This window comes from Nelumbo lutea, chromosome 1 (genome assembly GCF_056320005.1).
Source record: "Nelumbo lutea isolate HS-2025 chromosome 1, American lotus-T2T, whole genome shotgun sequence".
Classification (NCBI taxonomy): domain Eukaryota; kingdom Viridiplantae; phylum Streptophyta; class Magnoliopsida; order Proteales; family Nelumbonaceae; genus Nelumbo; species Nelumbo lutea.
The window spans coordinates 204,525,067-204,549,043 of record NC_142684.1 but is presented as its reverse complement, the minus strand read 5'-3'; the positions used below and the strand labels follow the sequence as shown (position 1 = coordinate 204,549,043).

General features: G+C 39.9%; 1 protein-coding gene across 1 annotated transcript; it reads left to right on the top strand.

Annotated features, from left to right (window-relative positions):
- Positions 1–9,310: 9,310 nt before the first annotated feature.
- On the top strand, positions 9,311–20,042 carry LOC148880515 (deSI-like protein At4g17486). The gene is made up of 5 exons (XM_088962437.1): positions 9,311–9,618; positions 9,943–10,176; positions 18,106–18,393; positions 18,491–18,571; positions 19,610–20,042. The coding sequence occupies exons 2-5, from the start codon at positions 10,023–10,025 to the stop codon at positions 19,747–19,749; spliced, it is 663 nt and encodes a 220-aa protein (XP_088818563.1). The 5' UTR covers positions 9,311–9,618; positions 9,943–10,022; the 3' UTR covers positions 19,750–20,042.
- Positions 20,043–23,977: the final 3,935 nt, after the last annotated feature.

The following is a 23,977-nucleotide window of genomic DNA, read 5'->3' as shown; positions in this document are numbered from 1 at the left end:
GAATATGAAGTTTATTTTTAAGTTATCTACTAGTGTCATCATCATCGTCATCTTCTTCTTCTCTCTCTCATTATCTCGCCTCATTAATTATGAACAATATTGAAAATGTTACCTGGGTTTAAAGCATCTACAAACACTAGGAACACCCCCTACATGGATCAACCAATACAGTCAGATAAATATTTGGGTTTATTAGCATTCCACAAGGATGGAATGACCTGTTTTGGCCCACTTGGTTCATATATCGAACGGACACTATCACAAACTGATACTTAACTTTTACAAATCAATACATTGACTATACCAAATTGTCATATATCCATTTATTCAACATTTCAAATCATTTTTTCTTTTTCTTCTTATTTTTTGTAATAGGGTTTGATTATGATACCAAAAAGACATAATATCGGAAAAATAGTAACCAATCGCTTGGTATGTATCAAAATTCATGGGAGGGTTAATTTGACAAAGCCATACTCGAGGATTACTTATGTTGCTGCCAAAGATGCGGCCGAGGTCAATAAAGGAATTTTGCTAGTGTTTGAGGTTGGTGGGTCCGACCTGTGAGCAGGAGAAGAGTACACGTCAGATGCCCCGGGTGTTATCTCAGGGGCGGAAACTCCAACGGTCAAGTTAGTCAAGTGTCAAAGAGGGGTCAGACCAGGTTTGAGATGAGGGCTCAGAGCTTAGTCCTTAATAGCGAAGCAGAGATTTCTTGAAATTCAAAATGCAAGGGAGCAAGTGAGAGCAAGATGTTTTTATATTGAGATGAGCACCCCCTTTTATAGCTGACCTTGAGGTAGTTAGAGATGTGTGGCCAGGATTCCATTTGGCCGATGTCATGTGGTGCGATTCGGGGCTTGCCAAGGACACCTACATCACTTGCCCCCCACTCTTGAGGCCGTAGTGGCCGAGGTCGGATGATGCACCGAGGGGAGACCTTGGCCTTTGCCGAAGAGAATACCACGTAGTTGTGTGGATGCATCAGAAGGCGCATTGGGCAAAGGCCTAGGCTTCGATCGAAGAGTGTATCATGCAGTTGTGTGGAGGCATCGGCCTTGACTACTAGGGACTCTTCTTGGCAGCTATGTGGTGACTACCTTGTTTGCTTTTCGCCTCATTGGAGGGCCACAATGGGCCGAGAATGCAAGACCATGGCCGACACGGGTACAAGGCATCCACGTTCGTCAGTTATGCCCCATACAGGTGTTGTCGTTATCCAATGTGGGTCCGTGCACGGGATAGGCGTCGGTGTCAACCGATAGCGGTTGTGTATAAAATGGTGCGGAGGGTCACCCGGTTTGGGTCGTTCCTAACCCAGAGTTAATGGATAGATTGGCTTGTTCCTTTGGCATCGTTTCGTCTCCCCAAGGTTGACGCCACATGTAACGCGTTGGTTCGGGCTGTCAATTCAACGGTTCCTTGGTCGTTGGATCAAAGCGATTTGAGCCGTACATTTTCTTGTAAATAGGGACATTGGCCAAGCGAGTCCTCACCATTTATTCGATCATTGAGTTCCCGCTTGTGATCCTAGAGACCTTGGCTACCAACCAGCCGATTCTTTAATCTTTTCTTACTCAAACACTAGGTAAAAGGCTCCTGTCTTTGAACCATGTCATACTTGGACTTTGGACCTGAATGTTATGAACTCCCTAACTTGAGTGACACCAATAGTCCCTCTTCTACCTCATCTAGTAGAGAGAGTGACAATAGTGAACCCGAGAGCTCCCTCAAGCACCTAGTGCCCAGGTACTGAGGGAGAGGGCCACCCTTAAAGGAGCCAAGCGTGACCGATGGGGAGGGGATTCTCCTAATGAAAGTACTGGCTCTACGAGGCCAAGGGTCGATGCCACGGGGAACGCCCTAGTGCTTCTTGATGTGGTGGAGCTAGAGGAAGTTGAAGAGCCTATTCCTGAGGAGCGTGCTGAGGCTAAAAGCCATGGTGTGACGCTGATGCGTTTCTCCCGCTTTGATCTTGACAATAAGTAAGTGAGGGCTCTTTTTGAGATGTACCATATACTTGGGGGATATAGGGATAGATTCCCTTATGTCGATGACTGGCCATGGAAGCTAGCCGAGGGGGAGGTGTGTGTGCATGAGCACTACCTCCACTTCTACCTTCATTTCCCTTTGCCTCCTCTCGTCCTTGAAATCCTCAACTACTACAATATCTCCCTCAGTCAACTTGCTTTGAATGTAATTAGGACCATAATGGTTATGTTGGTGATGGCTCACCTCGAGGTGTGTCCGTGACCTTGAAAGTCTTACGGAATTTGTTCGCCTTGAGGAAGCATCCCGTTGGGGACACTTTGTGATACTTCCAGGGCCGATAGAGTAGGGTAGTGGACAACCCACTGTCCGTCCACAAATGGAAGAAGAAGTATTTCTTTTTCTCTAATCTAGAGGGATGGTCCTTTTGGTCTGATTGGGGGATACCGGACTTGCTGGCCAAGAGGATTAGGCCATAGAATAATGAGGAGTCGTCGGCCATGATGACTCAGATATGGCTGACGGGGACGATTTACGCCGAGCCTTAATAACAGAGGAAGTCTTGGTGTGGGCGGGTCTCAACCCTGCCCCCTCAGTATGGACACTCCCATTGTCGATTAGTTGTGTCGTCGTCTTCATCTTCTTTGTCATTCTTCTAACATGATCTTTATTTGTTGCAAAAATGGATGGTGGCATGAAGGACAAGCTCATGCAGTTGGCCAGGGCGAGCACTAAGAAGGGCCAGGCCGAGGGGCCCTCGAAGAGGCCTGTCGAGAAGGAGTTGCCTCGGGGCGAAGGTGCCAATCGAGGTTGAGAGGAGGGGGGCGGCCACACCCAAATGGCCAGAAAAAGCCCCTCAAGGTCAGAGGGCAAAAAGGTTGGTAGTGAGGGACTGCCCAACAGAGAGTGCTTTTAGAGATTCTTGGCAATTGGGGCCTCACTTGTTTGACCCCGCGAAGACATACCACTAGCCGCACGCAGGCTCTTCCACCCCAATTGAAACATTAGGGAGGGTGACCCCTCAGCAATCCCAACATCGAGCGAGCCTTGGTGATGGGGATGCTCGAGTGGGGGATCAACACTCTTGGACTTAGGTGTCTGTCTAGGGGGTTCGGGATACCCTACTGGACAGACTAGCCGAGGTAGGACTTGATCTTCCTATACTTGGTGCTTTACTCTTTTCTACTTTGTTTTTCCAACTGATGAAGATTTTTTTTTATGTCTTTGTAGACGTCTTCTTGCGCCATTGGCCTTTATGACAAAGTGGAGGTCTTTCTACAACAGATCCGGTTTTCGCAAGAGGAGAACGAGTAGCTGAAGTGTCAACTAGCCAAGGAGTGAGCCAGCCGAGAGGCCACTACCAAGGTGGCATGTGGGGAGCATGACTGTCGAAAGAAACTTGAGGCCGAGGTGATGGCGAAGAGGGAATAGTTGAGGGCTACAAGGATCTCCTTGGATGAGGCAGGGCAGAAGCTTCAGAAGGTAGAGCAGAAGCTACAAGAGGCCTCGATTCAAGCTATGGAGGAATACAAGGCATCCGAGGCCTACAAGGATGACATGGCTCCGTTTGGTGTCGCTTCATACTTGGAGGGCAATGAAGACACCAAGGCTCAGGTGTTGGTGCTTCTCCCAGATTTTGATGTCAACCAACTAGGGTTTCAACCTCCAAACCAACAAGCGGCCAAAGTGGAGGGGCCGGCCGAGGGCCAGGGCGGTGTTGAGCAGCCTACTCAACAAGAGGTAGCCAACGACAAGCGCATTGACATCGAGGCTTAATGAAGGTGCTCACACAGGGTCGAGGCTTCCACCGAACATCCTTTTTTATCCTTTTTCTTCATCTTCTTTTGCCATTCTTTTTTGTAAGGGGCTCGGCCTCCCCCACCAAAGGCCTCTTTTTGTAAAGAAATGAGTGAACAATGAATGTAATGAACATGCTTTGAGTTTTTTGTCAAATTTGTGCCTTTTTCTTTTGTCTTTTCTCTTTCTTTTTATGCAAGGGGCCGATGCCTCCCCCAAAGAGGCATAATTTGCAAAAAAACTCATAACTCCTGGCTTAGCTAATCACGAAGGCGTTCCTCCTTAAGGTTGTTAAGCTAAGGCTGATTCTCGTTGTTGAGGTATCGAGACCCACTTCCTTAGCGAGAAGGAAGGGAGGCGGGTGTCTTAGCTTGCCTGGCATATTCTTCCTTAAGGGTTTCAAGGCCAAACTTGTGCATGGTCGAGGCTCTGCGAATGGTGCTCGGCCGAGGCTGTGGATTGCCTTTGCCTAAGTGAGGTAGCATTATTCATTTAGTGTGTTTGTTTGTCGTGTTTTGTGTTAAGTGGTGGGCCAATGTCAAAGGCCGCTTGTTAACTTCGACCCAGGTCCTGCAAATTTTTGCCTTAGCTAAAGAAGGCGACTAGGCATGTGACCCTCTAAGAGTTGTATGCCTTGGGCTGACATCTAGTTTGACCGTATAACCTTGGCTGAGGTTGCATGCTACGACTAGTCATTCATCCTAGGGGTCATGGCAATTGGAAGAGACAAGAACGTTTACACTAAAGTGACTCAAGTCGAGGTGAGAGGAACTTGCATACTTTATTTACAAAGCTTCCGCTAGTCACATTTACATTATTAACAATACACTCAAATGTCCTCAGCATTCTAGGTGTGAGGTACTAGTCTTCCACTCGAGAGTAGAGTGCAGGCGAGACAAGGCTTCTCATCTTCTTTGGGGCTTGGCTAAAGGCTTGGTTGAAGGTGCATTCAATCAAGCGGTCTGTTGATGTTGGTGCTTTCATGGTGGCATCGACCCGATTCGTACTGTCTCCTCGGGCATGGCCTCGGCTTGTTGGTTCATCCTTGAGGCCGAGCCCCTCCCAGCAGTAAGGCTCCTCAATTCTCGCCTTTTAGCATTGCAGCATAGCACTGTTTGGCAACTTGTTGGTCCTCCCTGACCACTCCCACGCCATGCTCAGTGGGGAACTTCATGGTGAGGTGATAAGACGAGATGGCCACCTTGAGTGCAAGAAGGGTCGGCATCCCTATTATGGCATTATATAGGGAGCCTACCTTCACGACTAAGAGCTCGGTTATTCATGTGACTTGTTAAGGCTCGGTCTTTATTGTGATTGGTAGGGTTATCTTCCCCTCGGATTTAACAACTTCCCCAGAGAAGTCTACTAGTGGCATGTCTGCAGGTTGTATACGATCTAGCACCAACTGCATCTTCTCGTACGCATTATAGAACAAGATATCGGTTGAGGAACTACTCTTTACAAGGACTTTCTTCACTACGTAGTTGGCAATGGTGACAGACACCACCAACGCATCATCATTGGGTAGTGAGATCCCTTGCAAGTTGTTGTCAGTGAAGGAGATGTTGTCTTCCGGCCTCGGTCTTTTAGGTGTTGGGCTCTAGATGTTGTATTGCAGGGCGTATGCCTTTTGGGACGAGGTTGAGCCCCCAGTGATGGCATCAATAACTCCAGCTAGGAGGTGATAGGCCTAGGGCTCAGCCTACTATTGTCACTATGAGAACGAGGCATCAACATCGTCCTCGACATACTCTTTCAGGTGTCCACAGTGGATGAGGGACTCGATCTCATCTTAGAGTCCATAGCATGCTGTGGTGGTACTTGCAGTACTTCTTGGGGTTGCCTTTTTTATGATTTCTCTTCATCTTGGCCCGCCACTTCATGTAGTCCTTCCTTACTTGCATTAGTATATGTGTTCGTGAGGTGTTCGGAGGCATATATTTGTTGAAGGAAGGGGCCGTCGGTCTCTTTTCACTATCTTTGTTGGTGTGGTTGTAGCCACGGCCTTCCTTGTCCTTTCTTTTCTTGTCTGCGGCCCCTTGGTCGAGTTCGACCTCTAGTTCTTGGAGGCACTCGCCGGCCTCGACCTCCTCGATGGCTATGTACTTTTGTGCTTTCTTTAAGAACTCGGCCTTGTTCTTGGGTGTAGTCTTGGAAATGGACCATTTAAGGGGTCCAGGCCGAAGGCCGTTGATGGTCACTTGCATAGAGACCAAGGGGTTTAGATCCCTTACTTCGAGATCTTCCCGCTTAAACCAGTCAATGTATGTCCGAAGACTTTCTCTGCGCTTCTACCTGATTGACATTAGAGATGCAACGGTCTTCTGACATTGTCGACTGCTAATGAAGTGGGAGAGGAAGAGGTTGGTGAACTAGTCGTAGGAGTTGATGGACCGAGGGGGGAGTGTAGAGAACCATTTGCGTGCTACTCCCTTGAAGGTGGCTTGGAAGGCTCGGCACATTAGGGCATCAGAGTATCTGTAGAGTAGCATGAGTACCCTAAAGCTCTCCAAGTGGACGTCTGAATCTGTGCTCCCGTCGTAAGTCTCTAGAGTGGGAGCTATGAAGTGAGGTAGGAGTGCCTCCAAGGTAATGGAGTTAGTGAAGGCATTCATTCAGGTGGACGAGGGGTTCTAACTGGTGGAGGCATCACCTTGACCCTCCTTCACTTTCCATATCTGGGTTCGGATGGCACCTATCTGGGCCTAAAGATCACCAAGGCGTCAGTCGATGGGGGTCTAGGCCTCGTTCACGTTCTCTCTCACATAGAATGGGTCGGCCCTATTTCTTGAGTGCTTGGATGTTGGCACATCCCGAGCCTTAAGAGCACGATGATCGTTGAGGAGGTCACAAAGATCTAACACCGGTAGGGGAGAGGCATAGTGTTAGCCTCCAGTCCTTGGAGGAGGACTATAGTGGCCAGAGCGCCCATCTTGTCGTGTCGGATTCTCCACCTCGTCCAATCGTTGGGCTAGGTTGTCTAGCCTATTGAGGACCATCTTGAATTGGTCCATAGTAACCAAGTTTTGAGCATTCTAAGTGTGGTTTGGCTTATCGGCCATGTCGGATATTTAATTATTTGAGTTTAGTTTTTGCTTAAAGGGAAGTCTTGAAAATGCTTCCCACAAATGACGCCAATCGTTGATGCCAAAGATGGAGGAATTTTGCTGGTGTTTGAGGTCAATGGGTCCAACCTGTGAGCAGGAGAAGAGTACACATCAGAGGCCCTTGGTGTTATCCCAAGGGTGGAGACTTCGATGGTCATGTTAGTCAAGTGCCAAAAAGGAGTCGGACCAGGTTTGAGACGAGGGCTCAGAACTTGATCCTTAATAGCTAAGGAGAGATCTCTCGACATTCTGAATGTAAGAGAGCAAGTGAGAGCAAGATGTCTTTACCTTGAGATGAGCACCCCCTTTTATAGCTGACCTTGCCATGGAGTGGTTGGCGGCAGTTAGAGATGTGTGGCTAGGATTCCATCTAGCCGATGCCACATGGCGCGATCTGGGGCCTACCAAGTACACCTACATCAACTTATGTATTTTTTTAAATGTTATTTGTTTTCCTATTATATTAATGTATATTTATTTTTTCCACTATATCCATACATTTACTGAATGCATCCAAATAGGTCTAATATGAGCTCTATGCTATGTATAACGGGCTATGTAGCCAATTATGAGTAGGTGTTCATGGTCAAATCTAGTTGATTTGGAAAAAATCTAAGACCAAACTAAAAAATTATGGTATGAGAAAATTTAAACCAGATCAAACCATTTTAGTATTGACGCCAGATTGCCATTCTATTGGGATTGGCCCAATTAGAAAGCCCAAATAATAATTTATTTAGTTAATGTTCGGATTTGGTTTTTGAAATTCAGAAAAAACAAAGCAGAATTGTAAATCAAAATTTCAAATTGGGTGTTGGGCACCGATGTGTTTCACAAGCGTTCCATTTCTATTGATGTATCATGCAAGCCACATCGGCAAATAAATGGAATTGGCAAGAAAATTGCGTTTTGCAATCTTGTTTCTCAAAAAAAGAAAACGTTGTTGTAATGATTAGCTATGGTACACTGAAGTTTGAAAAAGCTAACTACTTTTTTGAGATGTCACACATAAAATGTTGGGAAATTTTCCAATTAGTACCTGTACTTTGGGCCTAGTGCCACTTTAGTTCTTAAACTTTAATAGTTCAGTACCTAAACTTTCAAAACGTAACAATCTAGTACCTATTGTTAATTAATTGTTAATTTGTGGTTAAGTGACATCTGAAAAACACAAATGCCCTTTAAGTGTCATTTAATTTTCTTTATTAACCATTTAAACGCTAACAAAAAATAACATTCCCAAATCCTTGTTTTTCCATTTAAGAAAGTTGGGGTCATGTTTGAATAGAAGAGGTAAGGATTTGGGACGGTTAATTTTTTGTCAATGTTTGGATGGTTGATAAAGAAAATTAGATGACACTCAAAAGGGCATTTATGTGTTTTTCAAATGCCACTTAATGGCTGGTTAGCAACTAGTTAATGGTAGGTACTAGATTATCATGTTTTGAAAGTTCGGATACTGAATTGTTGCATTTTAAAGTTTGGGGACCAAAGTGGCACTAGGCCCAAAGTACAAGGTACTAATTGCTAATTTTAGTTTGATTTTGTCCGATTTAGCGGTTTAGAATATCCATAGTCACAAATGAACACAATTAGACCTATTCATGGGCTGGACTATGCCGGGCTTGTATACGTATCAACAGAATACACTCAGGCCCAAGCCCGAACCTGACCTGATCATCAGGCTTAGGTCTTGAGCCCAAGCCCAGGCCTGAGTCCGAGCCTTGCTAAAAATTTGAAAACAGAAAATTTTTCTTTTCTTATTCAATAAAAAAGTGTTTTCTTTATATTAAAAACCTTCAAAACTCAAAAATAATAAACATCTTACTATTACTTGAAAAAAAGAGAAGAAGAACAAAGAAAAAATATATTATACATATAATTTTTTATTAAATAAAATATATTTTTATTATTTAATGTATGGTATCAAGTCAAATTCAGACTCGGCCTGAACTTTTGTGAAAAAACCCAAACCCGGCCCAAAAAAATTGACCTATTACTTTAGCCCGAACCCGCGGACCTAAAATCATGATCAAACCCGGCTTATAGCGGATCGAGCCGAGCCAGCCCGTCGGGTACTCAAACGAGAAACTCCTCTTAGTCAAACTGTTCGACAACAAAAAAAGAGACAAAGCCATTCAAGTCCGTGAAAAGGTGGACAGCCCCAGCGAATGAACGGTTCGAACATCGCAGTCATGTGGTGGGACCCTTCAATAACGATGGTCCAATTCCGACATACATTTAATACGTCAGCGTTTCTAAACGAATCTTCCCAACAATAGTAAAAGGATGATTATACCCTGTATTAGGAATCTAATTTCCCCAAAATCTTTTGTTTAATTACAAATTTTAATCAATCTTTGAAAATGAACCGATCCAGCTTGCTATAAGAGCCTAAGAAACTGATATAGAAGAAAAAAATGGTGTAGTGGTACTTTCGTGAATAGTTGCATATTCCAGGGCATACTTGTTTATATTCATATTTCATTAGTTATTAGTCTCAAAAAATTATTCTTATAACTTATAAGCAGCTCATTTCTCTTAAAAAAAAGAAAAAATCGAATAAGCAGTTAAAATCGTCGTCCTCTCGCGCTCTTACCAGGGAATAGAAAGAGCGCTTGAACTCGCTCCTTTTTCGCCGATCGGAGTTCTTGAGGGCGACGCCACCACTCTTCTTTCGTTCCAGAAGCAGTGCGAGAGCAAATTTGAACTTGCATTTCGCAAGGTTCGCCTTCTATTAAAATTCCCGGTCATGGCTTCAATTCGATCACGCATTTTGATTTTCTAGGGTTATCTTGCTCCAATCCATCTTCGGTTTCTAATTTGGGGTTTAAATGTTTTGGTTTTGAATGGATGTTTTTTTTTTTTCTTTTCAGCTTTGGTTCCAGAATTGTTTTTGTGGAAATTGTGTTTTATATTTTCTTTCTTTCTTTCTTTTCTTGTTTTCTTATTAATTTTTTAATTTTTGTACTTCTGCTTTGGTTTTAGGATTCGAACTTTTGAACTCGGAAGTTGAAGACGTCGTTGATTTGTTGAATTGTTTGTACAGGGATTTAGGTTCCTTACCCGAAGATGCTAATGGTGGAAATTTAGAAATTTTTGTGACAATTGAGGCTGTGCATTTGTACCATGCGCTCGTTTTGGTTGAACTCGGGGTCGTCGTCGGATCAGAGTAATGGAGGCAACGACCGTGCTGAACTGTACCTTAATGTCTATGACCTCACTCCTGTAAACAATTACCTCTACTGGTTCGGGCTTGGAATCTTCCACTCAGGAATAGAACGTATGAGAGTCCTTTTTTTTTCGACTCTTTAGTTATTAACTTGATTTCTTGTTTGGTTGAGGCTAGACATTTATGGTTGCTTCTTTAAGCATTAGTTATCCTGTCGTGGAGGATGTTTTCATAATGCAGTGTGAGTTTTCTTTTGTTCTTCGTTTCTTTTTGTTTTCTGTAAAAATTATCCTGATAAAAGGGAAAAAAATTCGCTCCTTCCTGCAAGGAGGGCGGATAACTAAGGGTGAGAACAAACCCATCAATGCGGAAGTTCTCTTTTTGGATAACAGAATGAGAGTTTAATTGTGAATGAAGTTTTTAATTGCTGTACAACATTAGCCAAAGAAAGAAGTTGAATGAGATTCTTCATTGCTAGGTAGATTAAAAGGATAGAACACCTCATCACTAGGCACGTTTCAGTAGAAGTTCCCTGCAGATTCTGATAAACAGTAGCTATCTATGTTCTATGATAACGAGGATTCATAGTTTGAATGGAAATGTATAGGACGTGGGTTTAGAAAGAAGAGCTGCTCTGCTCTTCCCTTAGAAATCCATTTCTCATTCTCCCATCCTCTATTTTATCATAGGTAATCCTGTTAGTTTGTCATTAAGTGTGAGATTTTAGGGAGACCTTTTCAAGGTTGTATTCTATTTCTCTTCTCGGTAATTTTCTTATTGCTATTGGTAACAGTGAAAGATGATTTTATTGGTGAGATGAAAAAGGAAAAGGCCCACCTTCCAAAGAATTAGGAAAATGGGATACTGCACAAATAGCCTAAGGTTGATATAGAATTGCATTCAGTAGAAAATTACTACTGCACTTCTAGTCCCGAGGTCCAGTGCCCCCAAATCAATCTTCAGCTCCACTTTGTTGACCCTTTTCCAAGTTAGAGCATCAGCGCTCTCATCCATGGATCCTGGAACCCATCTGAATGAATAGTTCAGAGATGAAAATAAGTATTTTGTTTTTCTCAAAGACCAAGGACAGCTTTTGTAGAGGAGAACCAGTTAATCAATAATCACTACTTGACTGTTCCTTTCTAAAATCATACCATATCAGCCCAGAGTAAACTAGTCCAAGGCCTTGAACAGTGTCAAATAAGGTTATGCCATTACTGCTTGGCACGATAGCTAAGTATGATGTTTTCAGCATGGTGCTTGAGTATGACACGTATTCTATATGCTCTTTGATTTCTGTGGCAGCAACCATCGATGCTCAATTTTATTCTTTCCAAGGTTCAAAATATTGATACGCTGGTAGAGGTGAATCGGGCAGTATCGGTAGTTTTTTTAGTTTTTTTTTTTTTTTTCAAATCTGGTTCAGAGGGGCCGGTTTAAGGTCCGTCCACCCCCTGAACCTGTCAAAACCTCGATACACCCTCTGTAGGGGCATATCGGGAAGCTCCCAATACGATATGTATCGGCCGATATGGACCGATATCTAATTTGATGATTGAGCTTGTATTTGGTTTGGGTTTGCCCAATTTATTGCACTTCTTTTGCATTAAAGAAAAAAAGTTCTCACTTATTGAACTTAGTATCGGCTAATTAAGTTTAAACAATATATAGAGACAAAGTAATGGTGCTTTAGTACCATACTTATGCTGCATTAAAAGTCTTTGCCTTTAAACTTAAAGTTATTGATACATATACATGGATGCTTGAATACATGCATATGTACATATATACATGTTTATATGATATTTGTATATGCAAATATGAAGACATGTCAGGTTTGGGATGGTTGGGTTGCCCAAGGCTTCAACCCTAACCCAACCCAAAGTTCTGCCAGGTTTGTATTCTTCAACGCTAACCCTAACTCAACATATAACTTAGCTCAACCTTTTTTTTTCCAGGTTGGATTTGGACTAATACAACCCAAGTTGCATTCCTATCCCTACATAGTTGTCAAAATCTTATGGTTTACAATATGATTGATGATTTGAATCTTTAAGGGGGTTTTGATTCAAATATAATGTCCGGATCCTCTTTTATAAAATTCTTACTATTATTGTTAGAATCCTATGGTTTTATTTGTGACTCTTATGATTTATACAATTTGTGCAATTCAAATCAATTCACTTAAGACCTAGTTTTCTACTTTATTAATCTTGTGATTCTTTTAATTTTTTAATGGGATTTTTTTTAAAACCATTATTGGCATTTGATTTATGTAGATTATTTAAGATCTATTTAGAAACCTTGTTGAGTTTTTTCAGTCTTGGACGACGATGATGATATGTGGGTTAAAGAGCCATTATACAATAGATTAGCTTTGGGACTTGGGACTTGGTAGGGTGACTGAAAAAAATCAAGCTCTGTTAGGAAAATGGTTGTGGCGATGGCCATTGGAAAGTGAGACTGTGGCATGAGGTGGTGGGAAGCATTCATGGGAGTTCAGAGAATGGATGTGATGCTGGTGTATCAAAGCAAGCTAACCTAGCAGCACCTTGGAAGGCCATTCACAACACCCTTCCTCAATTCCTCAAATTTATCGGGTATGAAGTTTGTTCTGGCAGTGGTGTTTGTTTTTGGGAGGATATCTGGGTAGGAGACACCCCTTTAAAGGACCTTTTTCCCTATGCTATTTTCTATTTCTTTGTATAAAAAGGAGGTGGTCTCAAAATTTGTCTCACCATTGGGAACACCCTTGGCTCCTAATTGGGATTTTGGGTTTCATAGAGGACTAAGGGATGATGAAATTGAATCTCTCTCTGACTTGCTATGTTGTCTTAATCAGGTTTGCTTGGATCCCTCCAAGCCAGATAAAAGGGTGTGGACTCTTAGACCCAAAGGAACCTTTACTTGTGCTTTTTTTTTCAAGTCTATCTCTTAGCATTCTACTCAACAACCCTTTCCATCAAAGGAAATTTGGTGCAGGCCAGTTCCCCCAAGGCCCCAAAGATTATGGCATTTTTTTGGGAAGTATTCCATGGGAAAGTAAACCCTCTAGATAACCTACAAAAAAGAAGACATTTCCTCTATATTTCTCCCAATTGGTGTATCCTTTGTCGAGCTCACAGTGAGGATTGTTACGATCTACTAATATCTTGTCCCTTTTCTACAGACCTTTGTTCTTGGCTACTTTCGTTGTTTGGGAGTAGTTGGAGTCTACCAGCAGAAGTTCGCATGCTCTTCAAGCATTCTACTTTCTTTTAGCCTACAAAAAGAGGGAGACTTATGTGGAGATGTGCTCGCGTTGCCCTGATTTGGACTCTTTGGGAAGAAAGGAATGCTAGAATCTTTCAAGAAAAGGAAAGGAGCAGTCAGGAATTGAAAGACTGTGTGCTGCATAGGGCAATACTTCGGCTGAAGACTTTGGAAATCTTTCATCAATTCTCTTTTAATGACCTTTGAAGAAATTGATCAGCCAACAGTAGCAAGGTGTTCACCCCTAAAGGACAAATCAATTACAAGTTGGTTTCCTCCATCTGAAGGCTCACTGAAGCTGAACTTTGATGGAAGTAGCATGGGTAATCCAGGATTGTTCGGAATGGGGGGTGTTTTGAGAAATGAGAAGGGAGAGATTTTGTTGCTCTACTCGTGTCCTTTAGGAGTTGGGGACTCTATTAGGGTAGAGCTATTAGCTGCTGTACAAGGGGTGCAATTTGCAAACCAGTTGGGGGTACAACATCTAATAATTGAAGGGGATTCCAAAGTGGTGGTGGGCTGGTTGAAAAATCCTAAAGATGTTATATGGCGCTACAAGAATGAAATGAAGAAATTCAGTTGGTTGATAAGGAATATGTTGGCCTTTGTACAGTGGGTAAGGAGATGAGCAAATACTTTGTCCGATGTGTTAGCCAAGCAAGGGGTAAATAGGGAAGAATTGTTTTGGGCTCAGTTGTATTTCAAGGAGGGGCTGCAGCTCGCACCTCCCCTTGGGATGTTGTATGAATTCACAACTCTAAATCAGCTTCTGAATTGATAAATTTACTATTGTTCATAAAAAAAAAATAGATTAGTTAGTTTTTGAGTGATCATCCCTCCAATTGTAATATTAGAGGTAAGATCATATGGAGGCTCTTGAGATCTACAGTCCTTTGACCTGTTTGGGAAGAGTGTAATTGGAGAATGTTCTTAGGCATGGAATAAACCTAATATGCCTGAAAAGACAACATTACCATTGGGGTGGCCAATTGGACTCAGATCAGGGTCCAGGGGAGAGTTTGAAGACTTATCTAAAGATGACATAGTGAGGGAGTGGTCTTTTGTAGATTCCTCATCTTATAGATCAGTGACCCCTTAGATTGGCTCCTCCACACCCCTAGCTGAACCCAAACAAAAGGAGTGATTCAACTTAATAATAGTTGCTTGTTAGGAAATCCTGTTATCTTTTGAAACCATGAAGGGAGAAACTGTAGGTAAGTTAAATCTGGTTATCATTGTTGATTTTATTTGTGCAGAGCTGTTATCCTTTCTTAGGATCTATCTTTGGTGTATTCTCTTGGTTTCTCTTAGGCTGTGTTTGGTTTGAAGGAAAAAGGTAGGTTACATATGGCTAATAACATATATGTATATATATACACATTTGTTTATTCATTTTTGTTACCATGCAATCACCAAATAGGAATTCTCTTCCACTTTAACCTAGGCTGTGTTTGGTTTGAAGGAAAAGGAAGGGAAAGATAGGGAAACCTATACAAAGTTTGTACAGGTTTGTTTTCCTTTCCCTTCTCCCTACCTTTTCCTTCAAACCAAACACAGCCTTAGGTTAAAGTGGAACATAATTCTCATTTGGTGATTGCATGGTAACAAAAATGAATAAACAAATATGTGTGTGTGTGTGTATGTTATTAGCCATATGTAAGTACTATGGAATTTCATTATAGCTGTTAAGGCATCTAGATGATTCTAGGTGACAATGGAGCACCTAATCAGCTAATCGTATAGGTACCTGTCTAGGCAATAAACTGTTGCAAAGAGAAAGCTAATTCCTAGGTTAGTTCCCTAACTTTACATACCAATCAGCATGCGTATAAATTGAAAAAATTGCAATGCTCTTAATAAAGGTCATTACGCAAGTTAAAACTCGGGGGTATTGGGAGGAATAGAGTGGATATGGTATATGTATATGTTGGGTAAATTACTTAAGTCTCCTCTATACTTTGACCTCTGCAAAAGCCTCCCTTCATGTTTTTAAGTAAATATGCAAGCACACCCCTTCTGTTAATTGTCATAACAGAAAACATTAATGCAAGGCTTTAAATTTTTTAGATTTTTTAAAATCCCATTTTTTCCCATGAGAAATTTTATTGTATTAAAGATTTACCAAATTACCACTAAAAGGTGATTCACTTTATTTAAGTGGGTTTCATTGTTCACTTCATCAAGTGAACAACAAAGGCCAAATTAGGGTTGGACTTAGACCTCTCCCATCAGCAGAAACACCATACTCAGGCAATCTGAAAAGGGAACAATGGTGTTATCCATGCACATTGTAATAGTCGTAATTTCAGTGTTGCTATTGCAGGATAGTTAATGGAAGGATGTGCATATTTATTTGAAATGTGAAGGGAGAGTTTTTCCGTGGTCAAAGTACTGGATAGGTTTAAGTATTTGTCAAAAAACAAAGAGGAGGTAAGTCATTTGCCCATATATGACCATTGTTTCTATGAATAACAGAAACTGATTTTTTTTTTGAAGGGCTACACAACTGGGGGTGGGGAGTGGGGGTAGCCCATCCCCCAACCAGGTGCAGGCAGGATTTGATCCTAAGTCTCCGCTATGACCAGCATGAGACCTTACCAACCAGCTGGTTGGCACCTTACAGAAACTGATTTATTAGATTGATAAAGTGAGAGATAAACTCTCTTAACTCTCCCAAAGACGGACTATATATGTTTAACCATAATCAAGTATTATAGAATTTTATCATAGCTGTTAAGGCATCTTGGTGATTCTAGGTGAAAATGGGGCAACATGGATCATTTATGTTTTAATGATAAATCCTTAAACAAAGCATAAATAATATATATGACATATATTTGGATGTATTAACGCACATAGTGATAATATATAACCTAGTAATTATATTACTGTAAATATACTCCTATTGACTGAAACGGGTTAATACATACAGAGTGCATAATTAGTTATCTGCTCCATTAAGATGTTTGTGCCTATACTCTGTACCTCCTGTCTTTTTGATTGCTTATGTGATAGCTTTCCAAAACACCTAGTTCAGTGCCCAGTCGACACCTAGATGATACTGTATAGGTCCTTGGCACTTGTGTTGTGTTATTAGAGAGGCTAGTTTCTTGGCTTCTAATGCGATTATGGAAACTCCTTGTTCCTCTAGATCTCAGATCTACTGATGAGATAGTTGATTCTCTAGCTAAGTGATGAAGAGTAGGGAGTGAGATGCATTTGGGATTCAACCATTTTAGGGTAGTACAGGGGTGAATTGGATGGGTTGTTTATTTTCTTGTTCTTTGTGTAACAATTCTTATATACTTATTTTTGCTTACTGTTTTAATGGATTCCTTTACTTTTATTACCAATCCCCAAAAAGAAGTTCAATAAAATAATTCCCTTATCTTGCCTTAAAAATGCGCTCATTTCACCTCGTGATTTAACGGCCCCCCTTTTGATTATTTTAAGTTTTTTTTTTTTTTTTCTTTTTGTTCTAGAAGGCATTTGTTTGACTTTGAGAGTAAGGAGGCCATTTATTTAGTTGGACTGTTGGACTTTTCTGATGGTGTCTTTCTTGACCCAATCAATGAACATGGTAGATTTTGTTTCTAGATAGTCATGGTATCTTTTCTTGCTCCTCTTTTCCTAAGAGTACCAATCCTCAATTTCTCACCACAGTTAAAGCAATCTGGCTTGGTCCAACTCACCCTAAAATTGGACTTTATTACAAGGTTGTGCACCAAAAGTCACACGTGAGATTCTCCGATCTAGAAGGAAAACTTGGGTCACCATCTCCATACATGTACATGTGCTTCCTGTGCCAAGCAATGAACAGGGAAACCTACAACTTTTTATTGTCTGCACGTATCCTTCAGAAATATGGACCCATCCTTGCCTCTTTTTGGAGCCATTGGCAGGCACCTATTGATATACGATCATTTTTTGCCACTAGCTTTTTTCTGCCCCCACAAGAAGCATATGCAGTGTTTTGTGAGAGTGGAAGTTAATTCAGAGTTTGTCAATGGACTGAAATATTATGATGTTTTTTCCTTGATAAGGAGTGGCAACAAGGAATCTTATATCTTTGATTTGTCTCATCACCATCTGAAATAAAAACAATGTGAAAAAATAGTAAATGGTTCCACATTATCTAAATCTATTTTACACCAAAACAATCTTAAACTTTGTCCAAATCAACATTGCTAAGAACCGGACATTTATTGGCTTCAAGTTCCTGGCCCAAATAGTTGAACCCAGTATAATCAGACTTTGACAACAGTTATTCATGTCATCATGTCAAGTTTATGGGAGAAAAGAAATAGAAGAAAATTCAAGGATTATCATTTCTGTACTATACTCTTTTTAAAAGTCTTATTCTTGGTTAATTCTTGGCTGTTTGTCTTTCTGCAAGGATAAATCAAGTCAATCAATCGGGTGATTAGCTTTATTTTTTTACACGTTTGTACTGCAGATAGGTTGACCAATATGTCCTTTCAATAATTTCTGTTCTGGTGTGCAAAAACAAGTCATGCATGTAGTGCTAGTGTGATAGATGGTTGTCACAGACGTTTACATCATCAAAGACTGCTGACAGAAAGAAGGATATTTGTGCATATACAAAGGGATTGTGGGATGCCTAATTTTCTTCTTTCTGATTTAGAGTTTTTTTTTTTATGAACATGGCTTATGACACCAACATGGGTCATGTATTTTAGTGGAGTTGACTGATAAAATGGTTTCTGTTACTGCTGAATCATCATTATGCATATTAATTAAATTCTTTTTCCCAAATTGTCAAAACAGTACATGGGTTGGAGTATGGATTTGGAGCTCATGAGTACCCAACAAGTGGAATATTTGAAGTGGAACCAAGAAGCTGCCCTGGTTTTATTTATAGACGGTCAGTGCTATTGGGCACAACTGAAATGTCCCGTTCAGACTTCCGTCTGTTCATGGAGCACCTGTCTGGAAACTATCATGGGGATACTTATCATTTGATTGCTAAGAACTGCAACCATTTTACTGATGATGTTTGCATGCGTCTCACTGGAAAACGCATTCCTGGTTGGGTGAATCGTCTTGCCAGATTAGGTAAGAGAGAAGTTACTTCGCAACCATGCTTTCTTTCAAGTGTTCAAAGTAGCTTCTTGACATTTATCTGTTAATCTGGAGAGTGTTGTCATTTCAGGTTCATTTTGCAACTGTCTGCTACCAGAAAGTATTCAGGTAACAGCAGTTAGGCACCTACCTGATCATCACGTATGTTCTGGTGAGTTTTTCCTGCTCAAGCATGTACGAGAAGATTTTATTCATGTCAATTGGATATACAAAAAAAAAAAAAAAATTCTTACACCGGTCATCTGGCTTATGGAACTTGGTGCATCCTGTAGTTTATATCAAGGTTTTTAAAACCGAAACGGACAACGAACCGGTCAGCAGTCCGGTTCATGGGTTGAATGGTCTGACTGTTTGAACCGAAATGGATGGCCCATTCTGACAAAAAAGATAAAAAATAAAAAAAACTAAAAAACGGCCAAAAATGTTGGATGGTTCGAATGGTTTGAATGGTTTGGCCGCCCAGGTCAGTGGTTTGCTGACCAAATCAACCGTTTTTGGTGAAATAACGGTTCTGGGGTAAAACGAAACCGGTCACCTGACCGGTTCCCAGTTTTTCTGGTCCGACCGTTCGGTCTGGTCCGGTTTTGAAAACCATGGTTTATATATCCAATGAAAGGCAAGAGCATATGCCGATAGACTACAACATACTTGTGTATAAAATATATTAAATATGTATGATGATAGCACCAGGACAGGATGGAACAAGTTGGGCTCGGCCAGGCTTTGAGGTACTTAGCCCAATCCCATCTTGCCAGCCGCTGGTTCTAGGACTACCTCTTTTGATTTTATTTTGTCTTATACTTTTTTTCTTCTATTCATGCACATGTGGCGTCATGGAGCCTATAAGCCTATTAAATGCCTTCATCAAGAACTACAAGTATACCACATAACCGGTTTCAACACATTGTTCTTGGTTCATGATGGAGGTGCATACAAACTCAATGGCTCTTTGACCTCTAGGGGCCAACTGATTTATTACCCTTGCTATTCCATGACCATGTGGAGTTTTCTTCGTCATTTCTCAATCTTGTCTCATGCAAGAAAATCAAGTTTATGCACATGCAAAATCTCTCTGGCTCTCTGTCTGTCTGTCTGTCTGTCTGTCTGTCTCTCTTTCTCTCTCTCTCACACACACACCCCTTTTGGCCCTCAAATTTTGACTGGTAACTTATAAAATACGATTATGCAGATATTGAGTCAGAATCTGTTGCATCATCACCATCAGCAGGGAGTGAAGAGGAAGCAGACCATCATTTACTAACAATGCCAAATGGTGATGTGGCATTTCTAAGGGAAAAACCAGTTAGGCTTGCACAGGAGGTCCTGTGATTCTTTTAGTACTTCAATCTTGTATCTGTTGTTTGTACCAGTAACTATTTATCTGAATTGTATCAATTGGCACTTAATTTTCTTGGTTCTGATTGGGTGGCCTGAGGCTCAGATCTCTGTTGCTGGACGCTGATGTGATGGATCGAGGTCCTAATATTTTGCCCTACCCTAAATTCGTTTCTCTGTACATTCATACTTTTGTTTCCCAAATTCTACTGCGCAAGTTGTAATTTGTGCCATATGGAACGTAGATTAATGAAATTAATGTGTACAGCTCTTCTTTTACCGTACTATATATAGTGCTTTGGGTTGAAGAGAGATGGCTTGGTTTAGTGATTGATCATGTTGGGAATCTTACAAATGCATAAAATCCTCCAATCCCTGGTTTTGTTTCTAAGAGCTATAATGAAAGAGTCAGTTTCATTTTCTCTCTTTCGTTGATTGCTTTTTTATCGAGTCAAAACATAGGAGCGGTACATGGCAATGCCCTGTTTTACCCTCCTATTGTTCCTATATTTTTACCGGCCTAGTATATCTGCCATAGTTTTCAAAGCATTTAGGCGATTCTGGGGGATAATGGGGCACTTAGTCGCCTAGGTGATAAAAATTTTATAATATAAAAAACTGACTTTTTGCTAATTTACTAGTTTTATATGCCATTCAGCATCTATACTAATTGAAAAAATAGCAATTCTCTTTATTAAGAACATTAAGTTTACTCTAAAAATGTGGTAAATCATCATATCTAAAAGATATAAATCTTTTACATATATTAATTTCATTATTTTAAAAATAATACTACTATAATAAGTATTTAATAGAGCAAATTCATTTTAATTAGTAGCTAAAGATGGTTATTAACTTTATATGATAAATATTCAAGATGAAAACTAAAATAGAAAAAAAAAACAAGGGTGGAGTTTCTGTTTTATTTAATTAAAAGATAATAGAAAAAAAAGAACTTTATTATTCTATTCTTTCTTTTCTCTTTCTTTTCTTTCTTTATTTTTCTCTTCTCAAAACCTGATCTTTTAAATTTCAATAGTAAAACATTAAAACAAAGTATAATTGATATATATAGCATATGATAAAATGTATTAACACATACATTAATAAGATACAACAATATAAACAATATTATAAAAGGCGTCCGCCTTGTCATTTTTGTCGCCTAGGCAGGTGCTTAGTCACCTAAAAGGGCGCCTAGTTGCTAAAAGTCAAGGCGTTTAGGCGAGGCGCCCAACCAAGGGCGCCTAGTCTCTTAGGCAATGCCTTGACAACTATGATATCTACTTCTTAGTTTGCCTTGTGTAGTCACCTATGAAGAGACTTTTTTTTTTTTTCAAATTTAAAAAATATAGGGTAAATTACAAAGACCTCCCCGTACTAAGGGGTCTGTGACAAAGACCCCCTGTACTATGATCGTGAGACAAATACCCCCTTCTGTTAGCCTTCCGTCCAAAAAGATGAGAAGTCTGCCGTTGCAATATTTTTTAATTCCCATATTGCCCTTGCAATAACTATTCAAACAATTTTAACCCTTTTTTCATGTTTTATACATTTTCTCACCTTATTTCTCCCTTGCAATGAAGGGATTTCTCCTTTGTGACCAAGCTCCAATTTATAGTAGCAAGGGACATCTCCCCCACGAGTTTCAATCGCATGGGATTTCTTCCTCACAAGTTTCAGTCACAAGGGCGAAATACCTTGGTTATTTATGATGTCCTACTTCGGTGAGTTATCACTATTAGGGGTTATCATTGTTAGTATCAGTTTTCACTTCTTCTGTAGTTCTATTAGGGTTGAGGTGACCTCCAATACACTAATATTGACATTGGTATTGAATAAAATACCTTGGTTATTTATGGTAATGAACGAAGACAACTAGCATGACTATAAATCTTTTATTTTAAACTTCTTTTCAATCTTTAAAAACTTAACTTCAACTAAGCCAATAACTTACATAAATGTCTTGTTAATTAGTATATGTTTTTTCGATCATGTGAGTATGAAATTCTTATCCTCCCATTGCAAGTAGTGCTACTGCAAGCAATCCTAACGGTTACTACAAGCAACCCATTGTAAACAGTATCAACAAACCATTTTCTCTAATTTTAGTTCACTTACCCTGAAAGATTTTAATTTTTAGTTCATTTGGTATATATGTTAATGTTCAACTTATTTTTCATCTCATAGTTTTTATCATAATAATACCCTTTCTGCTGTCCTTCCATGCTAATTGAACTGAAGTTGTAGAACTAAGTTCTGTAGTCACATGCAGTGTTTTGAAAAGTATTTGAGGCTTATGTCAAGGTGAATCTCAAGGAAAATGCATTGTGGCAATGCCTAATAGTATAAAGAACATTCCTCACAACTTGAGATGCCTTTCAGGTGTTTATACTTTGTATATGCACACCACTACCAATTATGCTTGTACATTTCTAATGTCATTTTAAACCATTATTAAACATTTAAATCTTTTTAATAGTTATTAAATGATTTGCAAGATTGTTGCAGCTTTCCTTGTAGTTTCTAATATTCATAACTCCTATGATGATATCCTTAAAGGGTGCTGATTTTCATTTGGCGCTACACATATAATGCATAACAAACAATGTAGCATCTCTAGTAATGAATGAATAGTGCTTGGTGGTGTGACATCCATTCACAGTGTTATCGTTTAGTCATTTTTTTTTTGTGTTTTTAATTTTTTGTATATTATTTTTCCAAGAAGGAGCACAAGTTATGTACGGATAATTTTAGGTTGATTAATGTTCATGAAGTTAACTGAACTTGTTTGAAATTTTCTTATTTAATGTTTTCTCATTAATGTTAATCTTCATGAAGTTTTCTCATTTAATCTTTAATGAAAATTAATATTAAGGAAGTTCATTGTTCAGTAATTGTAGATTAATTCTCATTAGGTAAAATGAAATATAATATTAATGAAAAAAAATTATTTATTGTAGAAATGAGTGAACACTCAACTTTCACTTTGCAATCACCAAGTAATTTGATGTTTGAGACAGTTTTGTAATTGTCGAAAAAAGTGTCATTAGGGTTTTTGAGACGGATTCAAACCCACATAAGCTGTTTTATACATGCTCTCACAAAGTTGTAAGTGATATGATAGTCACTTTCTTCTTAACATGGCCATTGTTCATAATTGTCTTAAAAAAAGGTATTTCATGCCATTCTGGGAAAACAACCGAATGTCAAGCCTTGTGGTTTTTTTGAATGAGTCATTTCCATCAATCACTCAGAAGAAGTGACTTCACATATGTGCAATGATAATGCCCAAGCATGCTGTGTGAGGGAGCTAGAAAAGTTTCTAGCTGAGTTGAATGACTGGGTGAAAACTTTAGAGAGCAAGTTTGATAAGTTGTTAATTGGGATCATACGCCTCTTGAAGTTATTATTTAGCAAGTCTAACCCAACAATTGCTTCAACATTGTCAACAGGATCACCAGGGTTCCTGGTGACATCACCATCCTCAGACTCATCCTCAAAACAATCATCAACATCATACTCAACTATCAATTCTTCTTTCGCCTCACATTCCGATTCAAAATCATGATCACCCTCTCTATCATACCCATATTCAAATCAAAAGACAACATCAACATCAAGATCAACTTTATTCACATTATCAGCTAAACTGGATGGTGGTGGTAGTGGAGGTGGTGGCTCAGCACTAGATGAATCAACCCTTGAAAGACATCTATGACATTACTGCTTGTGACAACCCTACATCAACTCTCTTACACCTTGTCACATATATATATGAATGTGTCTACAATTCTCATGAACCTTACACATCTTTAGTATATCCCCATCACATTTCAGCCTTACCAACCCATCACCTATACTTGCATTCGTCCTCCTGTAATATACCTCACCAATCGAGTTGTAACCAAGGTTTTTCACCAATAACTGTATTTCAATGAATGATAACATGTTAACATCAACATTATGTTTAATAAAGACATCACGACAAGTGTATATCATTAGTAGTAGGTTCAAAAAGTAACCACCATGGTGTATGTTCATACTGTATATATTACTTGATGTCTGTGCAAAAAAGATGTACACAAACATTAGTGGTAAAATCATAAACAATATAATGTTGATTTATACTCCAAGGAGATAAGAAATAATTTGGCAAATATAAGAAAATTCCTCCATCATTCATCAAGCAATCTAAGTTTGGACTTTGTAACACGTCAAG